A 14,182-nucleotide genomic window follows, 5' to 3' on the forward strand; every position below is an offset into this window, starting at 1 on the left:
GGGCATTAGACTGACTGAAAGGCTATCACGGCAATGTATTTAACTCTTCTCATAATTACAAGAGCTCATTTTAATCTGGCCATAATAAAGGGAAGAGAAAACCACAAAACACATTTTCCCATTACAATCATGGGTGAAACTGGGGGAAATCAGGCCTTTTCAAAAAATACAGATGACCTTTGAGAAATGAAACAGTCTCCACATTGCGTGTGAAATGGAAAACTGAGAAATATAAAATGAGATATATCAAATCCAAATATCCAGTCAATATCAGGCCACTATACATTATTAAGTTTTGTGGCAATATTGATTGTCATAACTGCTTTCTCTAACTTTGCTCAGAAAAGCTTTGGCATTAATTGAGTTGAGATATTAGTTGGCTCAGCGATTATTCTTCTCCTTCAAGAGGGTCTCCTGCCACCCGTAGATTTGTGGCAGAATGAAATATAGGTGGTAATATTGTGGTATTGTGAGTAAACCAGCGGGGAGTCTGGTAAGTAGACTCTTAACACTACACTAATCTGTGTGGCCTTCTATTTCTCACATGCACTCAAACACTTACAATCTTAACACGGACTATGATTTTAATAGATTGCAGGGATTAAGCTAGTAAACATGATGAATAATTAAAATTCTAATGTAATGAAGTAGAAATAAAATGTGTCAAAACTAATTTGGTAACACTTTATTTTAGGGTCCAATTCTCCCTATGATCTAGTTGTTTATTAACTTGCATATTACTAGGATATTGGCTGTTTATTATTACTTATAAAGTTCATATAAGGGGCTTTTCGCATCTGGTAGTTCCAGGAAAGAGTAGTTCTAGACACTGAGAACGGCAGAACCTGAGTACACAGTCTAGTCTCCGTGTTCATTAGTTTACGATCGGTCTAACAGTCCTGTCTAATACGTTATTATTGGATAGAACGGTTACACATAGAAAGTAGACTGTATATGAAAAGGTATTAGCGTATGCTGTGTGGTTGATGTCCAGTGTTGCTAGCTGAGCAGAAATACATAATCATGTTTGGCTTGGCCCCATCAAAGTTGCGTTGGATTTTCTATTTAGCGTAAAGTTTCAGAGGCACATCTATAACTGTTTTCCATGTTCGTAGAGTTAGTTTCTGGAGGAAATATATAGGCTATAATCTGTGTGTTTACCCAGCTTTTTCTTTAAATGTGGGTGCTGGTGTTTCGTGTGCGTTCAGCCAATCAGCGAACACTAACGTCTGGTAGTTCCAATTGTGCTAGGTTAGACAATAATCTGAAGTAGGAGCTAAATTAGTTCCTCCAAAAGGAGTTCCTAGAACTAAAATCGGTCCTAGTTCCTGCGGTGCGAACACGCCAAAATCTGGATACTTCCGCCAGTAGTTCTATAGGAACTATGAAAAGGTATGAAAAGCGACATTTAGATTAATATGCAAATATGTGCTGTGCGCTTTCCTCTCAATAGCAAAATTAACACACAACAAAATTGAGAGAACAGCAAGATTTAAATAAATAAATAAAGCATCAGATAAGCATCTGATCGTAGCAATGTGGATATGTTTGCAGGAGCTCTGCAATTCGGCACTCTAGTAAAGTCACATCAGGTTTATATACAATATAGCACTTTATACAATAGATTGCTTAAAATCAAGCAGCTTTTTAAAAAAAATATGAACAACAGTGTCAGTGTCTCGTTTCATCAAAAGTACAACTTCATTTTCTACTGTAAAGCAGCTCTCCAGTGTGTTAATGTTTTCACTCGCTGACGTCTGACCTATTCGGGCTCAACGGGAGAAATTTCCTGGAAAAGATTTCGACGTGAAATAAGGCGGAGCCTCCTAACTATTATGTAATCGCCAATGGCAGTCCAAAGAATTTTACCAGTCAGAGTGAACTTTTTCCAGAAAGTTCACTTTGGCAAGCTGTTTCGAAACTCCCAAAACCAACTCCAAACAAAGTTAGTTTTGGCCTGATTTTGTTAGAAATGACGTCAGATCAGTTCGTTCTTTGATTTCTGGCACAATATGGCTGCCGTCGCATCATCCAGGTGGATGCTGTTGAGGAGATTCCCCCCTTCCATATGTGAAGCGCGTTGAGTACCCAGAAAAGCGCTATATAAATGTAACGAATTATTATTATTTCGCTTGAAGTATGTCGGGGCCTTAAACTCTTTTCGATAGTGAACCTAATTAACATCTCTATCTCTTTCCTTCACAGATATTGAAATTGTGTCCAAAGAAGAAGAGTTCTGCTGCCTACACCTTCTGCAAGGCCACAGGGTTACTGGGCATGCAGTTCCACCTGTTTGAGAATGAATGTAAGATCCTACAGCTCATGTGGTAAATCCAGCCAGGCTCATCGGTAAAACGTGCCTCTACCTACATTTTTGTACAAAACTACAAAAATGTACCTATACATAAAATTCACTACAGTTTCCAGCTGAAATTAGCACTAGCGACCGTAAAACAACAAATTGTATTCCTTTTCACATAAATTATGGTTACAGGGCAGATTACTGATTCATTAAGACATATTTTCGTGTGGTTCCCACTATACTTTATGACATCAAAACACAGTATGTATGGCTTTTCCGATGTAGTAAACTTGCTCGAAAGCTCACCTGGTACATCATTGCACGTGTTTAAGTCGCTTTAAAAACAAATCACAACAAAACAGCTCAAAGACTTGTAGAAGCAAGCTAAATGGCATTGCTGATTCAGCAAATGTGTATTTTAATCTCACATTTGCTTATGTAAACAGTAACGGTAAGGTTTAGGGTAGGGTTTAATATACATGGTACGCTATTTTCAAATGTTTTAGAGCATTTACCTTTTGGTGTCACTCACCATACATTTCATTTCCGAACTGCCATGGTGTGTACAACAACCAACATAAATACAAGGTTGTCAGATTCATGTTCATCCGTTTCGTATAAAGCTATATACAATTTTAGTGACACTCACTGGACATTCATGTCAACTCTCACTCAAAATGTTACACCAATAACGCAGTGTATTATATTATATTATACTATATAATTATAATATAGTCTAAAATGTCATATGTAGTAAGACTAATATATCAAAACAAATGGAAAAATGTGCGAACTTACCGGAACTCTCAGACTGTTGGAGACCATTTGAACTATATTCAGATCAAAATTCAATTTAAAATGATTTTTTCCCCCTTAGTTTTAGAATTGTGTAGGACTGTGTTTTAGCTTTGTAGGGCAGTGTGAGAAACCTGGTCACTATGGAATGGAGAAAAACTTCATGCAAGATCCAGACAATTATGTGCCTTTCAAACGCCCACTTCACTGATTCACTTCCAACAAAAAGAATACCACATGATAAATGAAGATGACAGGCACCCTCTCATTTTCCAATTAAGGTGGCCACAAGCATTTCTGTCTTCCTCCCACTCTTTTGCTTTCCCTCCCTCACACACACACACACAAACATTCATGGCAGCTGGGCTGTAATTAAGCGAGATGAGAGTGTTATGGCTCACGCTCATATTTCGCCCCTCTCGAATCTGTAATGATCGACTGAACAGACTGGACGTGATAGGAGAGACACAAATGAGTAAATCAACAAGTAAACAAACACGTTTTCAGCCACAACCTCAGACAATAAAAGAAACAGAATGATTGTTGAGTGAACAGTAACTGTAGTAATGGTGTTTATAAGGTTTATAAGTGCTAAAAGTGCAAGAAATCCGAAATTGTATTATAAAGGTGTTATAAAGGTGTTATAAATGCATTATAATGCTATTTCTTAACCTGGAATGACATAAGAAATTTCCAAGTCAGTCAGAACATATCTGATGCTTAACAAAACATCATCCTGGCATCTCTAGTCAACTGACGGTTATGCTAACATCACTTGGGTTGTGTGGACTATTTGTCAATATTATCTAATATATCCAACTAACTGTTTGGGCAGTGTTTTAGGTTACTGTTGTAAAATCTTGCCAATTTCATGATGAAGGTTATGGAAATAATTATAATAACCAATAACAATTGGTTTAAAAAATAAGCATTACCAAATGCACTGAAAAAAAAGTTGCTGCCTTACATTTTTAAGTACAATCAACTTGGATGTTTAAGTAATGTCAACTTAATTGCATTAAATTGGCTTAAACAATTGTTTAATCTAGTATAACTTATAAAGAAAAGTTGGAAATTTCTTAACTTATTTGGATGACTTAAAGCAATGTAAAACATATGATATTATAACTTATTGATCATATATATTTTTTACGGTGTGAATATGTTGAGATACTCTCAAGGGTAAACGTCACCAGCCTCCAAATCCTGGTAAAAAAAAAACTCCTCAAAAGTGGATCCCTATGGCTAATTATTTTAATTTTTTTGGTTCTCAGATGAGAGAAGGAATTAAGGAATAGTTAAATTCTGTCATTATTCACTCACCTTCTCATCATTTTAAAATACTTATATCTCTTCTGTAGTGCCAGTTTGTCATCATATCTTTTTTAAAGCTCCAACGCAAAAAAACGCACCAAAAAGTATCCTTAGGATAAAACACATGAGAGCGATTTACATTTTACTGTTTTCATTGACATTGATGAAGCATTTTTGAATCTGGATGTGAACACGTTCTAGATGTGACCTTTATCAGAGACTAAGATTGTCAGTGAATAACAGACAACATTTTTGCTAATATAATGCCTCTATTTTGTCTCATTGTCTTACAGTCTATCCTCACGCCATCACCATTGTGTCTCCGTGTTCGGGTTCTGATAAGAAGCAGGTGTTGAATTTCTGTGCCCAGAGCGCAGAGGAGCTCCTCAAGTTTGTAGAGGACCTGAAGGAGTCCATCGCCGAGGTGTCAGAGATGGAACAGATACGTATTGAATGTGAGTGGGCTGTGTGTCAAAATATAAAGTGCGAGAGCATTTTAAGTTGTACCTCATTCCGCATAATTTTGGGCTTGTTAAGGAAAAGTCGTTACATGTCTAAGCAAATGGTTTCCCTCCGGTTGACAAAACCCTTTTCTTTATAGACAGACTTACCTTGAAGGAAGGACATGGGCCATATAGGCACCGGAGTACCATAGACTTGTGGGTGGGCTCTTTTGACTGGGGCTATTAATCAATCAAGTCAATAGATACTTTTTCATTTTTCCTTGCTTCGTGATGTGAATCAGCAGTCTTCTCTTGAATACTGCACAGTGTTCCCATGGTAACACTGGATAATGCTGTCCATTTGCTGGGTTAACAGAAGAAACCCAGTTGTTTGCAGCCAGCAGCAGTGAAACAGATGCTGAGACACTTATGATTAATAAAACTAAATGTCCTGAAGAAAATGTGAGTGGCTCTTACCCATGCAAATCTCTCCACCACTTAAAGCATACAGTTCATGTAAAAATATAAATTCTATACATAAAAATATATATATTATTTTAGTTTTATATATTATTCCTTATTAAAAAATACCTACACTCTAAAAAATGCTGGGTTGTTTTAACCCAATTTTGGGTAAAATATGGACAAACCCAGCCATTGGGTTAAATTTTTAAATTGCATTTTTGATCCAACGTTTGGGTTTGTCCATATTTGACCCACAATTGGGTTAAAACAACCCATTATTTTAGAGTGTAATATTACATATTATTTTACATATAGTTCCTTAATAAATATTTACATACACTACCATTCAAAGTTTGGTATAAACTTAACATTAGTTTTAGCACTTAATATTTTAAGTTTTAAGTTGCAAAAAGAGTTGAATTTAAGGCAGCAGTACAGATATAATAACAAGATTCAACGATAACAAAAATACTCAGGATTTCTCACAAATAACTTATGCACAGAACAACCATCACACACACGTACGTGAACGGACCAAGAACTGAACAAACACAGGGCTTAAGTACAAACTCAAACCAATCATGGGAAAAAGCAACAGGTGTGACTGATAATCCAACAATGAGCAAAGCAAAGAAACTCCAGAAACCGAACTAAACACAGACAAAACCCAGCCATAAACAGAAACAAACACAGAAGATAACCATAACAGCGGAACATTTCTGCATTTATTTATCCTCATTTTGCGGCCTTGGCTCTTCTACTGTTTATTTGTGCTACATTTTGGTAAAAATGCTGTGTATATATTTGCTTTCCCTGTGCGTTTGTCCTTTAGGAATCTCGCTTGTTTTGATGTTCCATAATAAATGAAAAATTTCGTTTGTACATTGCAGTCAGGCTTTCAAATATTCTCTGAAGGAATTGAGGAGGAAGCACGAACAGAGAAAAGTCTTTTGGTTTCCACGAGGGAGAAAGACAAAAAGAGAACGAGAGAGAGAGAAAGAGAAAGGGGCCGAGTGCCACTGGACATCAAAGCATGTATTCTGCTGAGGCCAGTTGGTTTTCATTACATCCTGTGCTAGAGAGAGCAAGGGTCCGTGGAAAGTCTTGTGCTGGTTTGTATCGGTGTCAGCAGTTTCACTGAGAACAGAGAGATAAGCACCTTTACTCTCTTTCAGGAATACAGCTGTAGTTGAACTGAGAGCTGTCATCTACACAGCTACACATCTTTTCTTTTCCACACAAAGGAACTTCTGTTTACAACCTACGCATGAATAAATGCACTTGTGCATTGATACTTTTACTTTTATTTCTTGTCTTTGTCTTTATTTTAGCACAGCACATAAAGGCAACCTTTTGAGACAAGTAATTTGTTATCCAAATGGGCCTTCATTCCAGAGCTCTCGCTATGCAATAGCTTCTCTCAATCTTACTATTTTAAAATGACAGAAAAACTATACAAATAAACCGAGGTTCCAAGAATATCTCAAAGAATATAAGGGGATACTGTATTTAGTCTTTAATAAATAACTAAATATACTTTGGAGATAAACAAACCACACAAACATGGGGTCTACACGACACCCTTTTTCAAATAAAAACAGAAAACTTTGTACGCGTTTTTGACAGCGCCGTTGCATGTGTATTACGTCTTCAGTCTAGGCGCGTAATGTTTCTGTACAGAGTGACATCGCCAACTACTGGCCTGGCATGAAAAATACCGCATTTTTTGTTGTTTTTGCAGATCCGTGAGAACGGAAATCGTTTTGAAGCATTGTCGTCTGTTCATCTTCATTTTATACAGGTGATACTAATTGGTAACCAAGGTAACTAAGGGTGCGTTTACACGACGACGATATACTTAAAACTGAGACGTTTTTCCTTTGAGTTTTCCGCGTACAGACGACACCGTTGTCATAGCGATCCCCATTCACACGGATCCGCGAAAACGACTAAAAACGCTGTATTCTGCTGCCAGGCCATTAGATGGCGATGCAACACTATAGACTGAACACGTGATACGCATGACATCATCGTGTTCAGAAATTCGCGTTTTTGTTGCGTACACGGAGACTGTTTTCAAAATCTTGCACTTTGAAACCCGTTTTCCAAGGTTTGCGTTTTCAGGCAAAAATTTTGAAAACGTTTCAGTTTTTCAGTTTTAAGTTGAAAACAGTGTCATGTAAACACAAGAGCTAGACAGAAAGAAACAGAGAAACAGAAGAACATTGCCTCGGACAGTTAAACTGACATCTTAATCTTGACTTTCAAAAACATATAATCAACCTGAAAAAATACAATATTTATGGACATTCTTATATTACTTTGACTTTCTGTTTGCACAATCATTATATGAAAAATTTTATGAAAACTTTAGTTGATTTTTTTATAAACACAAATCAACATAAAACAAACTAGATTTAAAAAATAATCATCATTATCATTATTATTATGAATTGTCATACTGTATTTTTTTCAATTGCTGTATGCATACCTTCTCTATTCTCAGGAATCTCTCTATTCTCCTTTTATCCTTCAACTTGTGGTAATAAATGTTTAATTATGTAGCATACTCTGTTTTAGTATCCAGATGATTTGTTGTCAGCTATTCTTTGTGCACTCACAGGTTTTATCGAGGCGTATTCCTTTCTAATGGTTTCATTAAATCAGAGGGCATATTCCCATTTAAAAAAGTCCTAATGTAGAGCCAGAGCTTTCTTACGATTCAGTTTGAGAAGGGAAAAAAATATTTTGTATAGCCTGATTAGAAATGACAGGCAATTATCATCAGTGTAAGTATGGTAAATTGGAGCTCCGCTGTTTAAGGCCAGACGGCTCAAGGTTTAGAGCATGTGAGCAAATTGTTGTATGTGTTTAGCTGTTTTGTGCCTGTTTGTTGGTCCGTATAGAGAGTGTGTGTGTGTATGTGTCTCTTGCATGGACTTACAACTGTCCTTGTCTCTTTTCACTGTCTTTTTTAGGGGAGTTGGAGAAACAACAGGGAGCCAAAACTCACTCCATCAAGAACAACGGGACTCAACTTGAGTTGAGGGGAAGACAAGGTTCTCCGGGTAATTTGCAACAAACAACACTCAGACACACATTTATCTGCTGTATTTCTTACCATTTGCATTCAACATCTGTTCAGGTATTACCTAGCAGCATTCACAGTGTGTGCTATACATTTTAAATATCATCAAAACTCAAAAAAAAAAAAAAAAGTAAAAAAGACTAAATTTAGTTCCGGACAATATTGTTCCCCCCAGGCATCACAGAGACCAGAAATATGCTGCTTTCTAAGATACCCTATTTTGGTGTAATTTTCAATCAGAATGAAATGTATTCTCTGAAGATAAAGCAATCCCAGAAACCACTGCGATAAGATAGCGGATAAAATCATTAAATATGCAAGAATGATTTCATCCCGAACTCAAAAGCATGAACAAAAATTAGCTCAGAAACTGAATATTTTACCCAATATTTGTGTGCACTGTTTGATATGCTTTACAAGGCTTCATTAGCCCAGCAACTTGCTGACGGCGAACTCTAGCTTCTTGTGCACACACTATTTGTTTGCTGTACAAAGTTGCTGTCTGTTTACAGTGTTTCTTATTAGTCACTTAAAAGTTCCATTAGTTGGCTTAATGATTTAGACGCTAGCTTACTTGGACACAGAAGGGACATTGCCCCCTCAGATCTGATTTGTGGCCCCTCTGTTTTAATTTGACCCCGACCCCCGAAACACGATCGATTTAACCCTTTGACGCACTATATCACATATATTCATATATCACATCCATCCAGTGTTTTCAACCACATAATGTTTATTTGATGTTTCAGACATTTAAATACACATAAGTACCTGCACATATATACATATATATAGTTTGTTAAATACACACTGAAGTCTATGAATCCAGAAACAATAATCCTTTCAATTATAAATTAATGGAACACGTCGACTTTTTGGGACTTTAGCTTATTCACCGTATCCCCCAGAGTTAGATAAGTCCATACACACCCTTTTCATCTCCGTGCGTGCCGTAACTCTGTCTGACGCACCCACCGCTAGCCTAGCTTAGCACAAAGACTGGAGGTAAATGGCTCCAGCTAGCATACTGCTCCCAATAAGTGTCAAAATAACGCCAACAGGGAACTATATTCTCAGAAGGCAAAGCACTGCTACTTCTGCGGAGTGATTTGCTCGCAGCACCTGAGAAGCCCTGTGGTGAGGAGCAGAGAGTTCGCTCAGAGTGTTGCGCTAATCACTCCGCCCAAGTAGCAGTGCTTCGCCTTCTGAGAATATAGTTCCCAGTATGTATACGTTTAGAAGATGGCTGTGTCTCATGTGACCTTGTTATTTATACACGCTGTGAATACAAATCGCAACATGTAAATATGAAAATGTTGGCGTTATTTTGTCACTTATTGGGAGCAGTATGCTAGCTGGAGCCGTTCACCTCCAGTGTTTGTGCTAAGCTAGGCTAGCGGTGGGTGCGTCGGACAGAGTTACGGCACGCACGGAGATGAAAAGGGTGTGTATGGACTTATCTAACTCTGGGGGATACGGTGAATAAGCTAAAGTCCCAAAAAGTCGGCGTGTTCCTTTCACGAAGTGTGTTATTCATATCAGATACACATTGCGTTGGTTGGTAAATATAACATTAACTCTATTCTTCATCCAGTCTTCTGAGCACTTACTTATTTCGTGAGCAGTGGAGGAATTAACGTGATGTAAACCTGACCGATACGATTATATTGAAGCGCAATCTAACATGGTGGACGCCTATCCCACGTTATAGATACACATGATCATTATAAAGAAGAACAACAAAACAGTTACACATTCACTTACATGTTTTTGACAATCTGAATTGTATCAGATAGTTCATGATATAATTCACAAGTTTGTAAATATTTTAAATAAAAAATGAAAATAAAATAAAAGCGATACATCTGTCAGCGCTATTGTGGAAGCGGTTCCTTCCTCCCCTCGAACATGCACCCCTGGAACGTGATTTTAACTGAGTGGGACCCAACGGAACAACCACCCCGCACGATGGTGCCCTTAGGATTTATGAATGCCCCAGTTCGGCTTTGCCTAGACAGTAGATGAGGTAAAAGTGAGTTAGCTAGGTTATGGAACAGAGTTCGAGAGTTTTTTGAGATGGAGACAAGGATGATTACAAGCATTCATCTGTGCTTTCTACTGTAAGAAATAGAGAGACAGTGTGATTTTGTCTAGGGTTGTATTATTGATGTGAGTTTCAATACAGTAGTTTATTGAAACCTAAAACACTCAAAAGTCACACAAAAATACAGTCTAACGAACCAGCCTCCAGACTTCAGTCCAGTAGACCCATGTTTGGCTGAATCTAAAATGACAAAAACAAAAAACGCCAGGTATAATTTACTACAAAGTTAACAAAGAAATTATATTTCTCTATATATTATTGATTTGACTCCGATGAGACTATTGGATGAGGACTGAACTGAGCTTGACGATGACATCACTGTTTTCTGCAGAACTGCTTTATAGGTGAAATGAACGTATTTAATATTTGATGATCTTTTCAATGGAACTAATTCAACACCGAACTGACTTCAGATGCACGATTACACAATTTTACAATAACAAAATTGCTGTACAGCCGAAATGAACTGTTTGAATCATTGAATAATTTTCATGTTATCACTGTTAAGCTGCTTTGAAATTGTATAAAGCACTATATAAATAAAGGTGACTTGATTTGACTTAATATTAAAAATGAAAAAAATGAAAAAGAAGCCTATACTTGAGACAATAAAGCACTTTTCCATTTTTGTGTGATTTAAATAGAGATATTTAAAATGCTAAGTACTTATAACTGCTAGTAGTATTAGTTTCATGTATACTTATTTAAATAATTGTATTTTTTGTCACTTTTAACTGCATTACAGTAATGAGAATCATATTCGAGAATATTTAATAAGAATTCCAAAAACAATTAAAAAAACTAAAGTAATAATTTAATAATTATAATAATTTGGGGCAGAATATATACTTAAGTGGCATAAAATAATGTCACAATTTAGTTCACAAATATGATATATTTCTTAAAAATATTACTTCCTTTAGTTATTATTTTGGTAAAATGCAAAAAAATTGTAAAAACACTAACTTGATGAAAGTAATACTTGGTTTTAATAAATAGAACATTACAGAGTTAGTGTTAAAATACAAAATAGATTTATATTTGGTCTCTCTTTTTTATGTAATGTTTGTTTAACCAGAAAAATTAAGTGTAACAGGGACATACATTTACATTACTATATATATATATATATATATATATATATATATATATATACACACACACATATATATACATATATATAATATTAATTGTATTTTAAGTAGTTCAATGTTGTTGTAGAATAAGCAAAAATATCCAGACGAACATTTTGTTGTAGTGATTAAACCTATTTCCAAGCAGATTTACTCGAACTGTCATCTTGTACTGTATGTATCCAACCATTCCTTAATCTTTAGTCTGACCTGGATTTCTTTTCTCACAGGCAAACAGGAATTGAACACATCACAGAGCGGACACAATGCAGTAGAGGTAAGAGCTCAGTGTTCTCGCAGGTAAGTCTCTACAGACCCCTAGAAGCATCCGTCAAACAGCGCCAGTAGCTTACAGCGCATAGAACACATTAAGTTAGTGAACAGGAATTAACAAGCCACAACAGCCATATGTTCCTGCTGGAGTGAACATGCAGTGTCCTCAACCAGACGACCTTCCACTTCCCCTCAAGCCAATCTAAACGTTATCGCCGCCAAACCCAAAGTCAACAGAAGCCCCCTGGAGGTAAAACTCATCTGTGCACTGCTGCCCCCTCCTGTTAAATTAACACTGCAGTGTGGAGGAGACTTTCAAGAGCATTGCCAACAGCTTTACACAAGTATGAAGAAAACAGTTCAGCAGAATCAAACTGTTCAGGAGAAAATGGATAGAAGAGTGTTTCAATGCACGTTCGGCAAGCTTTCCATCATTGTGGTAGCGCTTATAGGGAGTGCTATTTGTCAAAACTACGCAAACAGAATGACTAAACTCTCACTCAAACATGACTATATGTCTGTTTTTTATTATATGGAAAAATCCAGTTGCAACAATTGTTAGTCTATGTACATAGGCTTGCTGTGCTGTGAGTGGCATGTTTTAAGTCACCATATTAAGTTTAAAAGTAGTTTAAAAAAAGGTCTTGAAACTCAAACTCATCAAGTTATTGAGTTATTGAAACCTTAATAAAATAGTTTCTAAAAGGTTTCTAAATAGTTTTCTAAAAATAGTCTATGAAATATACTTTTAAGATTGGAAGAACACTACAAAAGTGCACATTCAGCTAAATTAAAGGTGCAGTATGTAAGAATAACAACTAGTGGTCGAAATAGGTACTGCAGTCGAATTCAAAATATCGGAGATCGTCGTTTCTCCCGCCACCCGCCTCTCAGACTGGACGGCGCTCACACGGGTTGCCAGTTTGAGCACACGCAACAGGAACGAGTGCAATGGACAATGAAAATCGGCCAATTGGCAACGTGTAGTATCACAGACCAAAACAATAACAAACATCCCAGCCTGGAAACGCACAAAAAAAGTAAAATAACATGGCTGTAGAAGTGTTTTACAGGGAAACGAGTATGTGAACTTAGCATGTTGTCTCAATATATGCAAACATATTATGGTATTTTTTATGCTTTAGTAGAGTGAAAAAGTTACATACAGCACCTTTAAGCAGACTTCTTTTTCACAATTGACCATTCGCAAAGACCCGCCCTCTTTAGTTACCGTGAACCCATCATCTCTTCCTTCTAGTTAATTTATAGCATCAAATGAGCATGAATGAACATCAGAAGTAATGTTGTTTCAACCTTGGAAAGACGTCAGTCCACCAATGTTAATCTCCTAACTCTCCTGACTGCTTTGTCGGACAAAAATGGCAGATTCAATGGATGGCGGATTATGATTGGTTAGATCGCCTGTCAATCAAACTCCCTGCGAAGGGTGAATTGACGGCATGTATTAAGGCTGTGACACACCAAGCCGACGTAAATGAACTAGCGGCGAGGAAAGCTGACTGTGTGTTCGTCTTGCGTCGGAGTCTCGGTCAAAAAGCTCCGCTTGAACGCACCAAAAGTACTAATGGCGACTGTCAACTAGAACATGCGTTCTGTGCCTGTGTGTAAGTAAATATCTATTTCAGCAGGTGTCAATAGTCTGTATTTATCATTCAAAACCAAAACTAGGACTCCAAATATATAGTACAAACCGTAAACAAAGCAGAACTCGCTTACCGTTTTAAATATCTATCATGCTCATGCTGGCGGCTCATGCTGTTATTCGCACGTTTGAATGTTCAGATAAGGTGTCATTAAATTAGACCAGCCTTCTGTCTGTGTTGTCTTGACTTCTTTGCTCGCTTCTTTTCTCATGCACTCGTTCACTAAGATGAACAGCCAATCAGAGTTCTCTCTCAGACGGCAGCCGATTCAACAGGCTCATCGGCTTGGTGTGTCAAGCCCTTTAAGTACAGATTCAGTTTGTATTCGCAAACTCACACTCAATGCTAACTAGGTAGCAGACGTTCAACATTCCGAACAAGCCCCATGTTAACTCTAAAATAAATCTGATGTAGCATCCCTAACTCTCTGCAGGGTTATTAAAGACACTGTAGCAGACAAAGCTTGGTTAAAATACATTACCCAGAGGGCCGTGCGATTAGCATCATGATGTAGCACCATCTCCTGTGCACATGAGGGAACTCAAGGACACAATGGCAAACATGCACTGGGCATAGACCAGTAAATAAAATGGAGCAAACT

General features: G+C 37.1%; 1 protein-coding gene across 2 annotated transcripts in view; it reads left to right on the plus strand.

The window, feature by feature from the left end:
• Window positions 1–14,182, plus strand: part of iqsec3a (IQ motif and Sec7 domain ArfGEF 3a) — a 131,392-nt gene that overhangs the window by 112,069 nt on the left and 5,141 nt on the right. For both annotated transcript variants that reach the window (XM_079622411.1, XM_079622412.1), the window contains exons 10-13: window positions 2,206–2,305; window positions 4,705–4,866; window positions 8,298–8,387; window positions 11,875–11,921. In XM_079622411.1, coding sequence (XP_079478537.1) covers window positions 2,206–2,305; window positions 4,705–4,866; window positions 8,298–8,387; window positions 11,875–11,921 — 399 coding nt within the window. The remainder of the gene's footprint in view (window positions 1–2,205; window positions 2,306–4,704; window positions 4,867–8,297; window positions 8,388–11,874; window positions 11,922–14,182) is intronic.

The sequence above is a fragment of the Phoxinus phoxinus genome (assembly GCF_949152265.1).
Source record: "Phoxinus phoxinus genome assembly, chromosome: 9".
In the NCBI taxonomy this organism is placed as follows: domain Eukaryota; kingdom Metazoa; phylum Chordata; class Actinopteri; order Cypriniformes; family Leuciscidae; genus Phoxinus; species Phoxinus phoxinus.